This window comes from Zingiber officinale, chromosome 11B (assembly GCF_018446385.1).
Source record: "Zingiber officinale cultivar Zhangliang chromosome 11B, Zo_v1.1, whole genome shotgun sequence".
NCBI lineage: Eukaryota > Viridiplantae > Streptophyta > Magnoliopsida > Zingiberales > Zingiberaceae > Zingiber > Zingiber officinale.
In genome coordinates this window covers 74,414,423-74,434,489 of record NC_056007.1, presented here as the reverse complement: position 1 = coordinate 74,434,489, position 20,067 = coordinate 74,414,423, and the positions used below count along the sequence as shown (strand labels likewise).

The 20,067-nt window shown below is 38.5% G+C and overlaps 1 protein-coding gene across 1 annotated transcript; it reads right to left on the bottom strand.

Annotated features, from left to right (window-relative positions):
- Window positions 1-260: 260 nt before the first annotated feature.
- LOC122034043 (probable CCR4-associated factor 1 homolog 11) lies at window positions 261-1,148 on the bottom strand. Its single transcript, XM_042593180.1, has one exon. The coding sequence runs from the start codon at window positions 1,146-1,148 to the stop codon at window positions 261-263; it is 888 nt and encodes a 295-aa protein (XP_042449114.1).
- Between the last annotated feature and the right edge of the window lie 18,919 nt (window positions 1,149-20,067).

Below are 20,067 nucleotides of genomic sequence, written 5' to 3'. Positions count from 1 at the left end.
TTTAAGTCAAAGCAAAACAACAAGTAATTTGTACTCATCATCCAAAGAATTAATATTGACAATTTGTTTGCAAATCTGCTGACGATATTGCAACAACATGCATGTAATCTGTACTTATATACAAAATGATACTATGAAGAAATGGACAATTAATCTTGTGGGCAAATTAAGCTAATGCTGAACCACAATCAACTGTGATAAACCATGAACTCTATAATGCAAAACCCAAAAGCCACCGAGAAGCGATTTGTGTTTCCATACTATTGCAGTTGGAGGTCAAATAGTGTTCCCATGTGTTCTGGACGATGGATGAGTTGTGGATTCACACGAGAAGCGATTTGGTAGAACACCTGCCATGTTAATAAGCTATCGGAGCCGGACTGATGTCGAGAGCCGACTGCTCGCTCAACTCGGACGGTAGAGGCCACCCGCTCCAATCCTCCGTAAAGCCCAGGACAATGCTTGCTAAGGTGCTTCACATCGAACACCCTTTTGCCGAAAAAGAAGTGAACAAGGTGCAAGAACTCACGAACGGTCTTTGGTAATTTGCAGTCGCATGTCAGCATCTTGACTAGGAAGGCGAAGTCATAGGCGCCTTGGAAGGTAACCCAGGAGACGGGAGAAAAATGGCCAAAGGAAAGCAAGCCGGAGGTGGCCAAGTGCTGGGCGAATCTGCAAGAGTCGATGCCCCATATTTGATTCTTTTGGAAGTCGATGCCATTAGCCTTGAGCAGCTCGACGGAGGAAGGGGCGTAACGGTCGCGGCTGATGTCGAAGTCGCGGAAATTAAATTCCCACACGTAACGCACACAAGTGCCGTCGCTGTAGATGGCACATGGCAGGTTGCCGGCGGCGTCGGAGAGGGTGAGACCGACCTGGACGATGCGGAGGGCCTCGACGTTGGCGCGGATCAATTCGTAGCGCTGGGGGAGGGTGAGGGTGCAGTAGGGATTTTTGGAAGCGACGACGACGCCAGGATACTCGGTGTCCAATGCGACGAAGGGGTGGAACGGGACGGCGGAGCGGATAAGGGCGAACTCCTCGTCGAGGTTATGAGCCCACACGGAGCGAACCTCGACTCTGCTGGTGCTGGCGGCGGAAGAGGAAATTAGCATATCGTTAACGTTGTTGACAACTGCGACAGCCATGATGATGAGTCTGTTTGGTGATTTTAGAAATGCGAAAGTAGTGGAAGCTGGAGATCCAGGAGATGTTAGATTTCGATCGATCCAGTTGGAGTGGAAATTGAAGGGAAGGATCGGAGGAGTTTAAATAGAGCCACAGGAAATCAAAGCGAGAAAATCGCAAACTCACTAAACAGAGTTAGTTGCTGCGAAGCGGCGAATTATTAGGATAAATCCAACAGCAATTAGCGAGCTCAACTAGGTGTTTAGTATTAATTAATTAATTAATTAAAGTTGTTGCCATCCAATCATTCATTTTCTTTCTTTAATTAAATTTCAAGTGTGATTTCGTTATTATTTGCCTTTCGTGAAATTTCTACTCATTTGTTTTGGAGTAAAATATTTTAAAAATAAATATTTTAACTCTCAACAGTTTTTTTTTTATAAATCATACACTTTTTCCATTATATTTTCACTTACATATAATTAAAATTTAAATTAAAAAATTACTAATATAGAATCTCATTAATAATTAAAAAATAAATTACATTACATCAAAGATCTAAATAAATCAATTATTGATTTTTAAACTTTAAGTGAAAAAAATTTATTTTAATTAAAAATAGGAAGAAAAGAGAGGAAGCCACTTATTTTGGTCTAAATAAATTAATTAAGAGTTAAGAATCGGGAATTAATTCTAAACTCATGTGTTTAATTGAGTTTTGGTCATTCCAAATTAAATTATTTAGAAATGATATCAAAATTTTTATTCCCAAACGCATTAACCAAACATCCTATATTACTATCATTCCTAAACCCACCAACCAAACGCCACCTAATTAATTTTAAAAACGGATTGAAAAATTATTTATGAATCTGTTTTATTTGACCAAATGAAATTAATTTCAAATACAAATTTCATCTCTAATTTTATTTTAAATCTATCATTAGTCTATCTAAAATTACATAACAAATATAAATTTTAATCTGTTTATAAAGTCATTTATAATTCTGTTTAAAGATTTTATTTCAAATCTGTTTATTTATAGACACGTATATAATCTTATTTTTATATTTATCACTAAATTTATATAATTTTATATGTCTCATCTACATAATCCTTTAAACAATCACACATTTCAAACAAATTGAAAATATGTAAAACAATTAATTTCTAATGCAAAGAGTATCTCTCATACAATTAATATTGAAATAAATAAGTATTCACATCATCTAAATATATTTAACCATTAATCAAAAATAAATAAATTAATCTTTATTTCTCTTATCACAACGCTCTTGGGGACCAGATCCTCCTAGATATAAATGATTTATATATCCTGCCTCTTGGATCATTTTACGAATCATCTCCTTTTGATTTTCTTCTCTTTTGCTACCTTCTTCAATAAGTTATTCTTGAGACAATTCTACTTCCATCCTCTTGCTAGTAGTACACATGTTTTCAATTTCTTGAGATAATTCTGTGTTCTTCTCTTTGGAGCATAGTTTATTGGAACTTCCATTGTATGATCTTCTGCAGTGTTGATTGTGTGTAAATCCATACACCCTCCCCTTACATGGGTTGCTCACCACATCACACCATGATTTAAGATTAAATGAAGACTGAGTACACTGATTATCAACATTTTGTCTGTCTTTATATTATTCATGTTCATATTACAATACTTTAATTAGTATTAGTTTAACAAATACAAAAACAAGTAAGAATTAATACAAGATAATAAATAATTAATTATGTTGATTTACATTAACTTGAGTCGATTTGTTATCCACAAACTCTCCAGTACCTTATTTTCTTTTATGCATTCATTCAAAAACCTTAAATTCATCAATTGCTCGTCCCAAATCTTTTCTTTGTTTACAGTTACTCTCATTGTGCAACTAATACATGCATGGGATAAGATTCATATTAAATCCCATCAAGATAATCTTTCAGTATTTTAGATTACTTACTAAAATTCTTTCTAGTAATAGTGACCACAATAAGCATGTGTTGGAAATAAAAAAGACAATTACTATGAGGGCTAAATTGAATCAACATTGGCTAGTCATAGTAGCACCCAAAAAAAAACAAAAGAATCTCTATAATGTTCATGATAAAAATTCATTTCAACCTGAAAAGTTTACGTACTCTTCAAATTTCTCAACAGTGTTAGTATGTAGAGATTAAATGCCAACCTGACAAACTCTAGAAGCCATTTTGCCGATGTAGCAAATTCAAAAGGATTCTTTGAAAACTCAAGTAAATTCAAGCCACCTACCAATCCATTTGAATATACCATGCATCATTAGTTCATGTACTATGAATTGAAGAGAGGTATTGAAAGAATATGTTTTCGCTAATTAAGAATAATGAAGGAAACATATACAAAGATAAGGAAATATATAGAAAAGATATCTTAATATTTATGCTCCACATATTCCAAGATATCCTAATAATTGCAAGATATCCATATATTCGAAGATATCCATAATGAGCCCCTTCAAGATGGTGGGCTCGTAGAGACACCAATCTTGGAACAAAGAAGACGAATTCGAGCACTAGGAAGTGGTTTCATCAACGCATCAGCTAACTGGTCAGACAACGAGACACGAACTTTACCACTCTGAACCAGTTCACGAATAAAATGATAATCCAAAGCAATGTGCTTCATGCATGAGTGAAACACTGGGTTTACATAGAGATACGTAGCTCCAATATTATCGCAATAGATAGAGGCAACAGAGGCCACAGTGTCCACACCCAATTCATTAAGAATAGATCGAACCCATTGTAGTTCTGCAGCAGTAGAGGCAATGACACGATATTTAGCCTTAGTAGACAACCGAGCAATAGAACCCTGCATTTTGGAGCTCCAGGAAATTAGGTTGGAACCTAGGAACACAATATAAGCACCAGTGTGCGTACGATCATCAATATCACCAGCCCAATCTGCATCACAATAGGCATGCAAAGAGAGAGAGAGGAGTGTCATCAGAGAATCAGATTATAAGAACGTGTACCATTAAGATAACACAGTAGACGATTAACAACCCTCAGTGAAGAGATTAGAGAGCATATATAAACTGAGAGAGTTTATTAAAAGTAAGGGCAATATCATGTTGAGTAAAAGAGAGATATTGACGACTACCAACTGCTTGGAGATATAAAATAGCGTCCGCGGGAGGGGAGCCATCAGAGAGGTGCAGAGATGTGGACGTGGCCATAGGCATTTGAACAAGTTTCGACTTCGCCATATAGGTTTTGGTAAGAATCTCAAGCAGATATTTCTTCTGAGAGAGACAAAGGCCCCCTGGAGAGGAAACAACATCAACACCTAAAAAATAAGATAAAGTTCCCAGATCTTTGATAGAGAACTGAACACCCAGCTGATTAATGAATCCCTGAAGGGCATTAGCATTATTCCTTGTAAGAATTAGATCATCGACATAGACAAGTAGATACATAGTGATACCTCCTGTGCAGAAAATAAATAATGATGTATCAATAAGAGAGGCCACGAAACCAACACTAATTTAAAAATGATGAAGCGCGGTGTACCAAGTGCGTGGTGCCTGCTTAAGACCATAAATTGTTTTGTTCAATTTGCAAACATAAGATGGAAAATCAGAGTCAACAAACCCAGGCGACTGAGCCATATAAACACAGTCATCCAACTGACCTTGAAGACATGCATTATTCACATCCATCTGACGACGAGACCACCCTTTGGAAATAGCAATGGACAAGCGAAGGGGGACAGTAGTGGGATTTGCCACTGGACTGAAAGTGTCGTGTAGTCAAGACATGGGCACTAATGAAATCCCTTAGCAACTAGATGTGGTCAACAGAGCCATCAGACTTTTGCTTTAGCCGAAACACCCACTTACAACCAATGACATTCTGAGAGATATCAGACGGGACAAGATCCCAAGTTCCATTATGAAGGAGAGCGTTGAACTCCTTAGACATAGCCGCACACCAGCGGGGATCCTTGAGAGCCACAGTATGTGTTGTAGGTTTAGACGGAGTAGCGTTAGTGATAGCGGTGAGACCAAAGCGAGGATGAGGCTTGAAGACATTGTTTTTGGAACGTGTCACCATAGGATGGGAGTTGGTGCTAGGAGTAGGCTGAACTGGAGGAGTAGGTGCGGGTGGAGCTATTGTTGCGGCTGGCACGGAAGGCAAAGGTTCAACAAGGAGAGGTTCAGTAGGTGGAGATTTAGCAAGGCTGGCTAGTGAAAAACTGGTGGTACGAGACACAGGTTAAAGGAGCAAATAGGTGAAGAATCAGCAACACGGGAATTCACTAGAGGCATACTACACAATGCTTCAGGAAAGAGTCCTGCACTAGAACCACCACTAGCAAAAGGAAACTCAGACTCAAAAAAATCACATGATGAGAGATAAAAAATTTTCCAGAAGAGGACTTATAGCACAACTAGGCACTCCGCGTAAGAGAGTAATTAAGGAAGACACAGGGTGAAGAACGGTGTGCAAGTTTATGAGAAGCATAGGGACGAAGCCAGTGATAGTAGAGACAACCAAAAATGCAAAGTTTGGAGAGATTTGACATGCAAGCAAAGAGACACTCAAAGGAAGATTTGTAGGAAAGATTGTGTTCAGGTAATCAATTAATAAGATAGGCGGAAATGGCAAAACAAAGGGCTAGAACTGAGTAGGTACATATGCCAGATTAAGAAGCGCAAGACTGGTTTCGACAATATGGCGATTACAGTATTCAGATAAACCATTGTGTTTAGGAGTATGAAGAGGAGTGGTCAGGTGAGAGATTCCATGCAAATTAAGTAATTATTTGAGTGCAAGAAACTCTCCACCATTATTAGTATATAAGGTGAGGATAGGATGATTAAACCATTTCTCATTGAGAGACTTAAAACATCATAAAACAGAAAGGACATCTGATTTGCATTTTAAGGGATACAACCAAATATATTTATTGTGATGATCAACAAATATAACATGAGAGAATCGGAGAAGTCCAAACGTTAGAAAATATTAGATCAAGCGGAAATTACGAAGAGAGCGATGAGTCATGAAAAGGTAATTTATGACTCTTATTACATTGACAAGAATTAAAAAAGAAGGACGAACTAAAGAAGCATAGCAAGACAATGATTTAGACACAACTAATTGATGTAAGACTCGAGTAGACAGGTGACCCAGATGACTATGCCAAACAGGAAGAGAAACGACAGAAGAAGAAAACATTAGTGGTGGAGAAGAAATGGATGCGGACCAAGAATAAACACCACCTTTAAGTATGCCTTGATGGAGAATACTCCCCGTGCGAGGATCCTTCACTGGAAAACCAGAGGAAGAGAAAATAATAATAACATCATTAGTTTTACAGAGTTGGGAGACGGACAAAAGGTTCTTATTAATTGATGGAACACAAAGGGTATTGGGAAAATTTAAAGAAGAAGGGGTAAAGGGTGGTAAGAGACAACCTGTGTGAGTAATTGGAAGTCCAACTCCATCTCCGACAACAACACCATCAGAACCAACATATGGAGAACGTAGAGAGAGATTTGAGAGGTCAGAACTCATATGATGGGTGGTGCCAGAGTCAATGATCCAATCAGACGAAGAGGGTGATGCCATAGTGTATGCAGTGGGTGATGAAGTAGGCGGTCCATAGACAACACGAGATGAGCCAATGGGAGGCATATTGGTAGGAGTGGGATGATACCAAAAATTAGAGCAGCGCCGAGCAGAATGACCTTGACGACTGCACAACTGACAATGTCCAAGATAGGGACGTGAGACATGCTGACCAACGCCCTGCGTTGGAGAGTGTGGCTAATGCCACGGTCAAGAGGACCACGGACCAATGGGACGAGCACTGTTAGGTGGATGAGCCGCAATATGTGGATAAGGTTGTCTGCGTGAAGAGGCAACAGATTGAGAAACAGGGTGAGTAGTTGCCAGAAGAATGATTTGCATATCTTTACAAGCAGCAAGATGAGCTTCATGATTGAGGAGCTTTGCATGGAGTTCCTCATATGAGATTGCAGTGTCTCGGGGTTGAATGGCACGTGCGAGTTCCTTATAGTCGTCATCAAGACCATGAAGAATTTTGATGGTGAGATCTTCAATGTCAAGAGGAGCATTCATGAGCGCCAGTTCATCAGACTTGGATTTGATAAACTGCATTAATTCAATGATAGATTGAGAGCCTTTAACTAGATTACGAATTTGTGTTTTGAGTTGTGTAATACGACCACAAGAGGGCATACCATCAGTGAGAGCAAGAGTGTTCCAGGCATCACAAGATGTACGAGCAGCAGCAATGAATGAAATTAAGGTTGGAGAAATAGATCCAATAATAACATTCGGTATATGAGTTGATCTTGACGGATCCAAGCTTGATATGCAAGATTAGGAGTCTGAGTACCATCGACAGTATGTAGTTAGTCTGAACAGGGGTGAGAACCTTCAATAAAGCCAAGTAGATCATGACCAGTGAGGAGGGTCGTGCACTGTGGACACCATGAAAGATAGTTGGATGAAGTCAGCTTCAAGGGCACATGAGTAGCAACATTGAAGGAGATAGGGGTGGTCGCAGGTGTAGCTATAGGAGTAATTGCTTTTGAGAGAGGGTAGGCAGTGTCAACGGAGATGACGATAGTGATGACAACTACTACTAGGTGTGGATAGATTTAGGATTTGTGGCGTAGGCCTGAGGCTCTTATACCATAAAGGGAGGTATTAAAAGATTATGTTTTCACTAATTAAGAATAATGATACAAGATGTATATTTATATACATCATAAATAGATAAAGATAAGGAAACATATACAAAGATAATGTAGCATATACAAAAGATATCCTAATATTTAAGCAACATATATTCCAAGATATCCTAATAATTGCAAGATTTCCATATAGTCCAAGATATCCATATATTCCAAGATATCCATAATATGAACTATATTAATTACATTAGTTTAGTAATTCATCAATTCCTGTCTATAGGATTTAAACGACGAACCATTTTTTGTTGCAGGTTGACTATAGTAAATAATATACTGTGAACTACTTCAATGATTGCCCTTGCCATTTTTTGTGCTACTTGAAGCAGATAAAGTAAAGAAGTATCAAGCAAGCTATGGAAACTATATTGTGCAGTGCAATAGTCTAGGGAGAAATTAGCAAATAAAATTAATAATAGAACCACATTATTGTATAATTAACATAAGAATTTTTCCAAAAGTAAATATTCCCATTAATTTTTCCACTTTGCCAAACAAAAAAAGTTTCCAAACAAAAAATGTTTTACTTACCTTAAATTTAACCAAAGTAACTTTTAATATCATTAGGCACCTTTTTCTATGTTTTCCACGTTCCTTTTGTTAAGAGAAAATTGTGTATTAAATACCACGGAGTTATTGACTTATATAGAGAAGAATATACAACATAATTACAATAATACCCCTAGTTATTATATTTATAATATTTTAACACTCCCCCTCAAGCTGGAGAATATACATCATATGCACCCAGCTTGTCACATATGTAGTCAATTCGAGAACCTTTTAGTGACTTAGTGAATATATCTGCTAGTTGATCATGTGTGTTGACAAAATTAGTAGATATTTATCCTGATATGACTTTTTCTCTAACAAAGTGACAATCAACTTCAATATGCTTTGTCCACTCATGAAAAACTAGGTTCGAGGCAATATGCATAGCAGCTTGGTTGTCACATATAAGTGACATTTGTGTAACCTCCCCAAACCTGAGTTCTTGAAGCAATCGTTTTAGCCATATAAGCTCTTGACTAGTAATGGCCAAAGCCCGATACTCTGCCTCTGCACTGGATCTTGCCACAACATTCTGCTTTTTACTTTTCCAAGAAACAAGGTTACCTCCAACAAATATACAAAACCCAAAAGTGGACCTTCTATCAGTGGGAGATCCTGCCCAATATACATCAGAGTACCCTATGACTCAAGTATGTCCTTTGTCTGCATACAAAAGACCCTTTCCTGGTGTGCCTCTGATATATCGGATAATGCGAGCCATAACATTCCAATGTTCTTTGCATGGAGAGTTGAGAAATTGACTTACTACACTTACCGCAAATGAGATATCCGGACGAGTAATAGTAAGGTAGCTTAGTTTATCTCCTAATCTCCTGTACCGTTCAGGATCTAGAAGTGGCTCCCCGTGATTTGGCAGGTGCTTGACATGAGGATCCATAGGGCTATCAATTGTCTTTGAGTTTAACATTTCTGTTTCTTCTAAAATATCTATTGCATACTTTCTTTGGGATATGACGATCCCCTATTTAAACTGTGCTACTTCTATCCCTAAGAAATATTTGAGTTTGCCGAGGTCCTTTATTTGGAAATGTTTAAAAAGATGTTGTTTCACTTGTGAAATCCCAAGATGATCACTACCTGTGATGACAATATCATCAACATAAACCACTACGTAGATGCAACCTGTTGATGAGTGGCGATAAAAGATAGAATGGTCAGCCTCGCTCCGAGTCATGCCAAACTGTTGAATTACAGTACTAAATCTACCGAACCATGCTCTGGGTGATTGCTTGAGGCTATATAAAGATTTTCGCAGGCGACATACAAGACCAAAAGACTCCCCCTGAGCAACAAAACACGGAGGTTGCTCCATGTAGACTTCCTCGAGTAGATCACCATGTAAGCATGTATTTTTGATGTCCAACTGATAAAGAGGCCAATGGCGAATCACCGCAATTGATAGAAATAGGTGTATAAAAGATAACTTGGCAACAGGAGAAAAAGTATCCCCATAATCCAATCCGAAGATCTGAGTATAGCCTTTAGCGATGAGACGCACCTTAAGTCTGTCAACCAACCCGTCTGGACCAACCTTCACCGTATACACTCATCAACAACCAACAACTGACTTCCCAGGTGGTAGAGGAACGAGGTCCCAAGTCCCACTACTCTGTAAAGCACAAATTTCATCGAGCATAGCTTGTTTCTATCTTGGATGGGCAAAGGCATCACTTGCAGTCTTAGGAAGAGAAACAGACGACAAGAAAGAAAGACAAGAATAATAGGAAGGAGAAAGACGATGATAACTCAAAGAAACATAGTGAGGAGAAGGATTACGAGTGGAACGCATACCCTTTCTAAATTTAATAGGAATATCAGAGTCAGGAGCTGGGACCGGAGGAAACGACGAAGGACTTGGCTCCAAAGATGTGTCCACGGTAGTCTCAGGGTCGGTCGGTGGCAAAGCAGGGCGAGGACGACGCTGATAAACCTGCAAAGGAGGAGACGAGGCTGGGGATGATAGAGGTGCCTCCGGAGGATAAAAGATAGTCACTGGTATAGTTGGAGAGGGAGAAACTTCAAACTGGGAAGTGGGAGGCCCAAAAAATGAAACCGAATCAAAGAATGTGACATCAGTAGAGTTGAAGTACTGACGAAGAGTAGGGGAATAATTCTTGTACCCTTTCTGAGACCTTGAGTACCCAAGGAAAACACACTTATGAGTCCGAGGAGTGAGTTTATCAATGCTAGGATTAAGATCATGAGCAAAACATATAGAACCAAAGACCCGAGGTGGTAAAGAATGAAGCGGATTATGTGGGTAAAGGATATGATGAGGTATTTTACCCTGGAGAGTGGATGAAGGTATATGATTGATGAGATAACACACAGCAAGTACGACATTACCCCAAAACTGATGAGGAACATGAGAATGGAGAAGAAGAGTCCGAGTGGTCTCAAGGAAATGATGATTCTTGCGTTCTGCAACCCCATTATGTTGAGGGATATGAGGGCAAGACGTGCGATGCAATACGCCATGAGATGCCAAGAAGGAACGAAACTGAGTAGAAAGATACTCACGAGCATTATCACTTTGCAAAGTTCGAAGAGAAATACCAAATTGAGTTTTGATTTCATGAAAAAAAGATTGAAAAATAGAAAAATATGTTGGAGCAATCTAGTGGCCCTAGGTTTTGATGTTTGGGAAAAGGTTTAAGTTAGGTTTATTGTTGTATTTGATATGCATTGTAAGTGTGCAGGATACAGGTACAACAAGGAAAGTCCAAGGGTGAGTCTTGGCGGTGTAAGTCCAAGCATGTAGTCTTGGCAACGTAAGTCCAAGTGTGATCTTGGCAAAGGAGGAAAGTCCAAGGATGAGTCTTGGCGGTGTAAGTCCAAGCATGTAGTCTTGGCAACATAAGTCCAAGTGTGACTTGGCAATGGATGAAGTCCCGGAGGCACGACCTCTTGACAAAGGAAGACCCGACAACAATGACAAGGCCGATGGAAGCTCTAGAAGGCAAGACGTGAAGGATGGGGAGGCATCCGAGGGACGCAAAGCTGATGGAGGAGGCTAGAAGGCTAGGTCTAGGTTGGTCGGGTGAGAACGAGTGCTGAGTGAATGTACTCGGGGTAAAATCCCAAAAATTAGGGTCTATTGTAGCAGTACTGTAGCGCTACTGTAGCAGTAATGTAGCGTTACTGTAGCACTCGACTGCATGTTTTAGCAGTCGACTGGTGTAGTCGACTGGGGCAGTCGACTGGCAGCGAACAGAATGTGTGAAATCGAGCCGTTGAGGTGTAACGGTCAAATTTCCACAGAGGGCAGTCGACTGCATGTTTTAGCAGTCGACTGGTAGGCGGGGTTTTCAACCTGCGGGCTATAAAACTAAAGCTTGGGAGCTTGGTTTGAGCTGACGAAATTAGACTTGGTTAAGGTCTAATTAGTAGTCTACAAGTGCTCAAGAGTTTTCCTTGTGTCCAAGAGGTCTTGGTGAGTTTGTGGTGAGGTTTCTCCACCCACAAGGAGTTTGAGCTAGCCGGAGGTCTTCCGGGGAGTAATCCACCGACGGATAGGGATCGTCCACCTTACGGACACGCCGTGGAGTAGGAGCTTTATCTCCGAACTACGTAAATGATCGTGTAGCTTGGTTTGCTTTCTTTCTTGTCTTGTATTTCGTTTAGCTTGTTTATTTTTGTATTATTCCGCTGCGCAAGCTAACAACGTAGGAAGCGAACGATTTGGGTGAGCCGCTATTCACCCCCCTCTAGCGGGCACATCGGTCCTAACAAAATATTCTGAACGTTCCTTCATCAGATATAACCATGTACAATGGGAAAAATCATCTATAAAAGTAACAAAATATTGTGATCCCAATGTAGAAGAAACATGACTCGGACCCCAAACATCAGAATGTACCAAAGCAAAGGGGGATGCAACCCAACTGACAGTGCGAGGAGATAAAGAACTACGAACATGCTTACCCAACTCACACGAATCACAAGATAAAGACTCTAAGTGAGAAAGACTAGGATGTAATTGATTCAACTTATCAAGACCTGGATGTCCCAACTGAGTATGAATAAGAAGTGGAGATGTCGCCGCCGAGCCAACAAGAGAGGGTTGTTGAAGCAGATAAAGTCCATGAGACTCACATCCGAAGCCAATCATCCTACCCGTACTCCGGTCCTGTAAGGAAATAGACATTTTAGTAAAAGAAATAACACAATCAAGAGACTGAGTAAGTTGACTTATTGACAATAGATTAAAGGGAGCTCCGGGAATATAAAGAACATTATGTATAGAAAGAGACGGAGAAGGATGAACAATATCAAAACCCTTGGACTCAGTTTGGGAACCATTGGGCATGGTGACAATTGGTAAATAACCAGAAGTAGTGAGAGAAGAAAATAGAGATTTATTACCAGTGATATGATCAGTGGCCCCAGAATCAAGAACCCAAGGACCTGAAGAGTGAGATATGCCAGCAAAGGAATTACCAGCGTGTGCAACAACAGCACTGGAATTAGAAGCCTGACCATCCAATTGCTCGGAGGAGAGTGGTGTGGTGATGTGGTTGGTAAAGATTGAAATATCCGGCTTTGGAGTGCTGGAGGTAGCCATTGATCAGTTCGATGAAAGAGGGCAGCAACCCGACTCTTTGACGATGTCGCAACACATTGGAGACAGGCACGGAGAGAATTAAGGGTTTATAGCGGCACTGGAAAATTTAGGGGTTGCTGCGACGGCGCTGGAAAATTTAGGGTTTGATGTGACGACGCTAGAAAATTTAGGGTTGGCTGCGGCGTTGCAAGGATATTCAACGCAGAAGGAAGAGCAATGACAGCCTGTGCTCGCGATCGGGAAGGAGATGCCTCTGCTGGCGCTTGTGCTTGCGAGCGATGCGAGAGGGAGCTGCAGGTGACGCGCGAGGGAGAGGCAGCGACTTGTGCTCATGGGCGACGTGAGAGGGAGAAGAGAGATCGGGAGAGATTTGCCCCCGTCCAAGCATGACTAATGGTGGCAGGAATTGGTGGTGGCGGCGGAAAAATTAGGGTTTGACTCTGATACCATGTTAAGAGAAAATCGTGTTTTAGATACCATAGAGTTATTGACTTATATAGAGAAGGATATACAACATAATTATAATAATACCCCTAGTTATTATATTTACAATATTCTAACACCTTTAATCACTCCTTTAATATCATTTGTATTTCAGTAGAAACCTTATTTTCAACAAATCTAAAGATATAACAAAAATAAGAATATTAAAGCAAGAAAACTAAGTTAATAAAAAAAATATCAAAACATATTAAATTTAAAATGTCATATGAATTATTCATAACCACATTTATTTTTGTCCATCCATCAATATTTATTGGAATCTAAAACCCTTGATTAGGTCCTCTTTGTCGAACTACTGATGAACTACCATATTTGTATCTTACATCATCGATTGCGTTATTATCTGAAAATTTTCTTCCCTCCTCATCCTATGATAAATAAATACATACAATATAAGTAATTATTTAGTAAATATAATATCAAGATAAAATTAACACACCTATATTTCATTTTGTATGTTATAAACTCCAGGTGTTGTATCATGTTGACTACATGCATCATCATTAAAGTAAATATTATTATTATAAACTAATCAATGGTTTGATCAAATTGTATTCCATTAATGAATTAAATATATTTACTTATCCTACATCGTAAGAGATTGTCATCTCTGTCGTCATCTCCCTCTTGATCATCCTTTCCTCTACTTGACATCCTAAATCAATGTTAAAATATTTAATCAATATATGTAATAAAAAAAAATAATGTATACTATAGAGATATTGCCGCATGTTACATTAAAAAAGAAATATAATGCTGTAGAGAACCTTATACCTATTTAAATAGGCATTAAAAAAGAAATATAATGCTGTAGAGAACCTTATACCTATTTAAATAGGTATAAGGTTACATAAAAAAGAAATGGCATGCTATAGAGAATTTCCACATATTACCTTTCAACTTGGTACAATCTGAACTAAATTTAAATAACTAAATATATACTCCAGAAAACTACATTTATTTGGAACCAACAAAAACATTATCCAAAAGCTACAATATTTCTCTTAGTACACTTTGCTCCAAACGAAATAAAAGAAAAAGTACAATAAACTACATAAATTCACTATCACTATTATAAATTCCTTCCATTTTCACTAAAGACCAAGGAATTTATGAAGGTGCATGATGTACACGCGATAATCACAGATCAAAATAAAATATGAACCTTATTTGCTTTGTTCCGTCAGATTAGGACGCACAAATTCAGGGTTTAGGGAAGTGTCAGGTACTTACAAGGATACCATAGCCACGACAGAGGTCAAGATGGTTGAGGCTAGGAGGTTGCGACAGCAGTAAGGCGGCAACAACCGTGAGATTAGGTCGGTGTCCTGTGTGATTAGATCATGCAAATTATTGCTGTCACACGATTAGGACACCACTGATGCCGCACATTACAGAGTAGAGAAGAATTGGTGAAGGAGATGAGGATTACCTGAGCTTTTTTGGTGGAAAGAACGACGAAGATCGCGTGCAAAGGAGGCAGAGTCGGGCATGCCTTAGCCGTGGTCGTCTGCGATTTAGGAGAAACACAAAAAATAATAATAGAATGGGGGTTTAGGGTTTAATAAATGAAAATAAAATATTTTTATAATTCATTAATAAATTTCTTTTATAATTATAGAAATTATAACGGATTATTTTTTCTGTTTAAAATATTTGAAACAGATTTAAAAATAGATAAAATTTCGTATCTAATTTAGTTGTTATTCCATATTTATTTTTATTTAGAAAATTTTATTTATAAATTTTATTTATAAATTTTATTTATAATTTATTTTAAATTCGGTTTTAATTTTTTTTGTATATTATTTTTTTAAGTTAAATGGATTAGTAATTCTGTAGCAAATCCTTTTACAATTTACTAAAATTTAAAATAGATTTTATTTCACTTTCAAAAAATTGTTCTGAAGCCCTGTTTTCTTGTAGTGATTCTAACTAGATGCCGAGTGTCTGCCATCCCCATGCACTATTCAACTGCTGAAGTAACCACCTGTAATTTATCCCTTCCGTGTTGACCTAAGAACGAACTGGCAATGTTGCTGGTAGGGTTGTAAATGAACCAAGCGTTTATGAACAAGAATGGAGTTCGGCTTGGTAAGAGCTTGTTTATGTTTATTCAATATACACAAGATTAATTAAATAAACAAGCTTGAAATGCTAGTTAAATTAAACAAACAAGCTTGATAATATATGTATTCAGCTCGTTAATGCTCATGAACAATGTTCACAAATCATATTCATTAATAAACTTTTTTCAATATACTAAATAAATAATAAAATAAATAAATAAGTTTAAATTATCAAGCTCAATAATCAATCAAATAACTAAAAGTTTCAAATAATCAAACAAATTTGAATTGAGAGCTCAATAATATCTAAACAAACCGAGCTCAAGCTAAGCTTGAATTGAGAGCTCAATGACATTTAAATGAACCAAGCTCAAGCCAAACTTTAAACAAGATCAAGCTCATAAAAAAAAGTCAAGTCAAACATGAACAATCATTTCAAAAGTTTGGTTTTTTTAAGTTCGGCTCGGCTCGGCTTGGCTTGATTACCTTATCAAATAAATTTGAACACCCTAAAATTTAGCTCGGCAACCCTAAGTGTTGTGATAGCTTGGCGAGTTGTCGTCCTTAGCCTTAAGCTCTGTTTACGAAGAAAAAAGAGAAAAAGAAAAAGGAAACCACAGTGGTAGTGATTGGCCAAAGCCAAGAGCAGCAATCTGCCAGAGTAAGTTACATTAGAGCTCGCATTCATGCACAAACTCTTGACGACCGTAGAGAGGTTGAGGAAGAGCTACAGCTCACCAAATTGGTCACAGCTTACAGCACCGACCTTGCTGTGAGTTCACGTTCATGAATTTTTGGATCGAATGGACAAGGAAAGATCAATTTATCTGATTCTAAATGGACAAAAAATGAGTAAAAAGAATTGTATTGATGAATTTAAAGATATAGAAAAGAAATTTATCTAACTCACACTTTACGCTTCAGAGTAAAGAGGGAAGAATTAAAGAGCTTAATGTAGATTGGTCAGTAAATGGTGGAGGATGCTCACAAGTCAAGACCACTATTTTTTCGGAGGAAAGGTTTTTGGGAGCTGCTTGATCGCTATTGGTCAGGTACATGGAAATGTAGAGACATTTGTGCAAACGACATTTCTTTTGATGGTTCAGGATCTTCAAGCATCTCTTTCTAGCATAAGGATGAATTGCTGGATTTTTGTTCTCCATCATTGGGCCTCTCGTTTATCGGACAAATTTATAGCAAAGATCTTGCTTCTGCTCTACCTATTCAGCAATTGCTTAAGCAAAAACTTCAAAAAGTTTTCCTATTGCTGTAACAGAGTAGTTCCTGATAGCTACTCGTTTAAAGTTTGTGGAAGTCTAATGTGGTGGGATTATATATGTATGTGTTCTTTCTTTGGCTGCTGCAACTGGAAAGGAACTGGACACTGGATTGATTGAAAGAGACACTTGATAAGTCCATGTTCAAAATGTTTTGCATTGTTTCCAAAATGCTTGGATTCATAGCACCTGGTCGATCCGCTGCTCCATCATTTTCCAGTCTACTACCTTAAATTGCATCAAACTTCTCAATGTTGCCAAAAGCAGCACCCGAACTCACTAATCATATCGAGTTAGAAGAAATTGTGTCCAGCCATAACTCAATCATAATTGATTTTAGTATACTCAAAATCAACCTCGACGCATTTAAGAATCGATCAAACAATCATAAATCACCAACGAATTTGGTGTCGGTAACTTGGCAAAATGCGCGGTAGACCATTTTTCCACGGACAGTGACTATTTATATACTCCGACTATCCACGAGACTCAATCGTGATAGAATGTTATTGTGTGTAGTCAAGATTCATTATAAAATTGATATATGTTGGTTGTGTATTTGTTCATGAAGGTTTTTGAATAAACTATATGTACTCCCATTTTATTAGTTATACCGAGTTAAGCAAGTTAGTGGGTGTTATATTATTGGTTATATTTTTGGATTTGTAGATGATTATATTGGTACTCTTACTTTTGCATTAAGTATTTTACCTGAGACTGCTTCTTTTGATCTCCTTACAAATAGTATCATGCATTATCTTCTTATACCCATTGAGTTATTGTACTCACTGTCCTTTGCTTTTCTTTTGACTTTTAGGTTAGTAGATAGAGGATATGTTGTGTCACTCAGAGGTCCTAGCTGTCGGTCCCACTAGTTTGATTTTTTTTTTAAGTTGCTTGGTTTATTTTTTGCTGCCGGTATTTACAGTTTTTTCTGTATCAATTTTAAGTCTTGTTAGAAGAATATGACTTTTATCTTGGGTAGTTGTAGTATGATCGCATGTACATGCATGCATAGATGTATTGTCATTTGTAACGTGGTGATATTATAATGTATTAGCGTTAGTGTTGGCTTGAATTGGTTGATATTGATTATTTTCTATATTGTCACTAGTGGTACCATCCATTTTGGCAGACAAGTATACCCTCGGGGCATGACAATTTTATTAGTATCATAGTATGGTTCAATTTTGAATGTTGGGTAATGTGTTTTTGAGATTTCTGTCTTATTTTGATTTATGATTTTTCGAGTTTGGGACACAAGACAAGTCGAAGGACATCTCTCAGCTATAGGTGAGTAAGGTATACCTCTAGTGATTATCTTGCTTTTTGTGTTGACTGCCTTGTTTATGTTACGGGTAATCAAATTGTATGTTTTAGAAACTAAGGTATGGTTAGTTAGACGCTCTCCAATTTAGTTGGATTGTGTAACTATTTCTATATCTATCTATTAAGTACTCACTATTTGGTTTAGCATGATGACACTTAGTGAATCAACCTTATTTGCAATCGTGGTCGGTGTCAACCATGGATGTGACCAGTTGACACTAGCTAGGGACCCGAACATCATGGAAAGAATGTAGATTCTTTTGTGACACCAACTGATGCCGAGTTGGAAAGTAGGGTTCCGACCCGTCAGCAACCTATTGGAGATTAAGGAGCATAGTCTCAAGAAATATCAACAACCATACCATTCTTGCCACTACAATTTGGCTAATGAACAAGGAATGTATACTCATATTATCATAGTCAATTAAGGATCAATATATCCTATACCATAGAAATTTTAATCATAGACCGCTCGTACCTGATTAGATAACCTATAAGGTACATTTTGATATATGACCCACAGTGATGTGGAGAAGATAGAACTAGATGCTTATTCCTTGTGAGATCATGACATTACTTAGTGAAAATTGCAGAAGATGACCTTTGAGACGCAGAGTCAATATTTCTCTACTTTCAGGAGTTCTTGAACCCTAAATGAGGTGATTATAGCATAATTGGCATAAGACAGAGTTTAGTCAACTCGTTGGAAAGTTGCCCCCACCTAGTACCTCAATACTAGGACCACATGGTTCTATTTCCCCCAAGGATTTGAATCCTACATTTGAATCAGAATGTTCAGGCCTTTGGTCAGTATCTATCAGAGAGGCAGTAGACCTAATATTTATCAGTAAGATTAGAAGAGTCCCAACATCGCGATCATGTGGATTAGGTGTAATAATACCATTAAAGGAAGTATTGACTTCTAGAGAAGAAGTTAAGAGTTGCCCCTTAGACATTAGTTGTTGTACCCTCACTATTGACCTACAAATTTTGGAAAAATAATGAAATTTAACATCATTCTAGGCATGGACTAGTCATTTGTATTACTACAACTTAATTGTTGAGAAAGGGTAATGCCCATGCAACCATTGGGCGAACCATCTTTGAAATTGGTCAAGACTAACTGTTGGTGCAACCTTAGGTCAAGGTTGTCCTGGTTGACCCGACTCGAGTTGACGTGACTCGAGTTGTATTTTGATGTTTGACTTGGGAAGATTGTCGGTGCAACCTTAGGTCAAGGTTGACCTAGTTGTGTTGCATGTTGATGTTTGACACTCGTGAGAGAGTTCTATTCTTGATGTGGGACAAGAATAGATGTTTGGGAGATTATTGGTGCAACCGTAGGTCAAGGTTGACCTGGTTGACCTGACACGCGAAAAGTCCAAGTATGGAGACTTGGCACGGGGAAAGTCCAAACAGGGAGTTTGGCACGGGGAAAAATCCTAGTGAGTGAAGCTAGGTGAAGGTGAAAGTCCTGGTGAGTGAAGCCAGGCATTCGGGAAAATCCTGGTGAGTGAAGCCAGGTGAAAATCCTAGTGAGTGAAGCTAGGTGAATGGGAAAGTCCTAACTGGGATGTTAGGCAGTGTGGAAAGTCCTGGTGAGTGAAGCCAGGCAGTGGGAAAGTCCTGGTGAGTGAAGCCAGGCAGTGAGAAAGTCCTAACTGGGATGTTAGGCAGTGTGGAAATCCTGGTGAGTGAAGCCAGGTGAAAGTCCTGGTGAGTGAAGCCAGGCAAGGGAAAATCCAGATGGATCAGGGATGATCGGACTTCTGGTGTTGGAAAGTCCAAGTAGGTCAAAGGGATTGACCGGACACTTGGCAGGGAGTTCTAGCAGGTCAAGGGAGTGACCA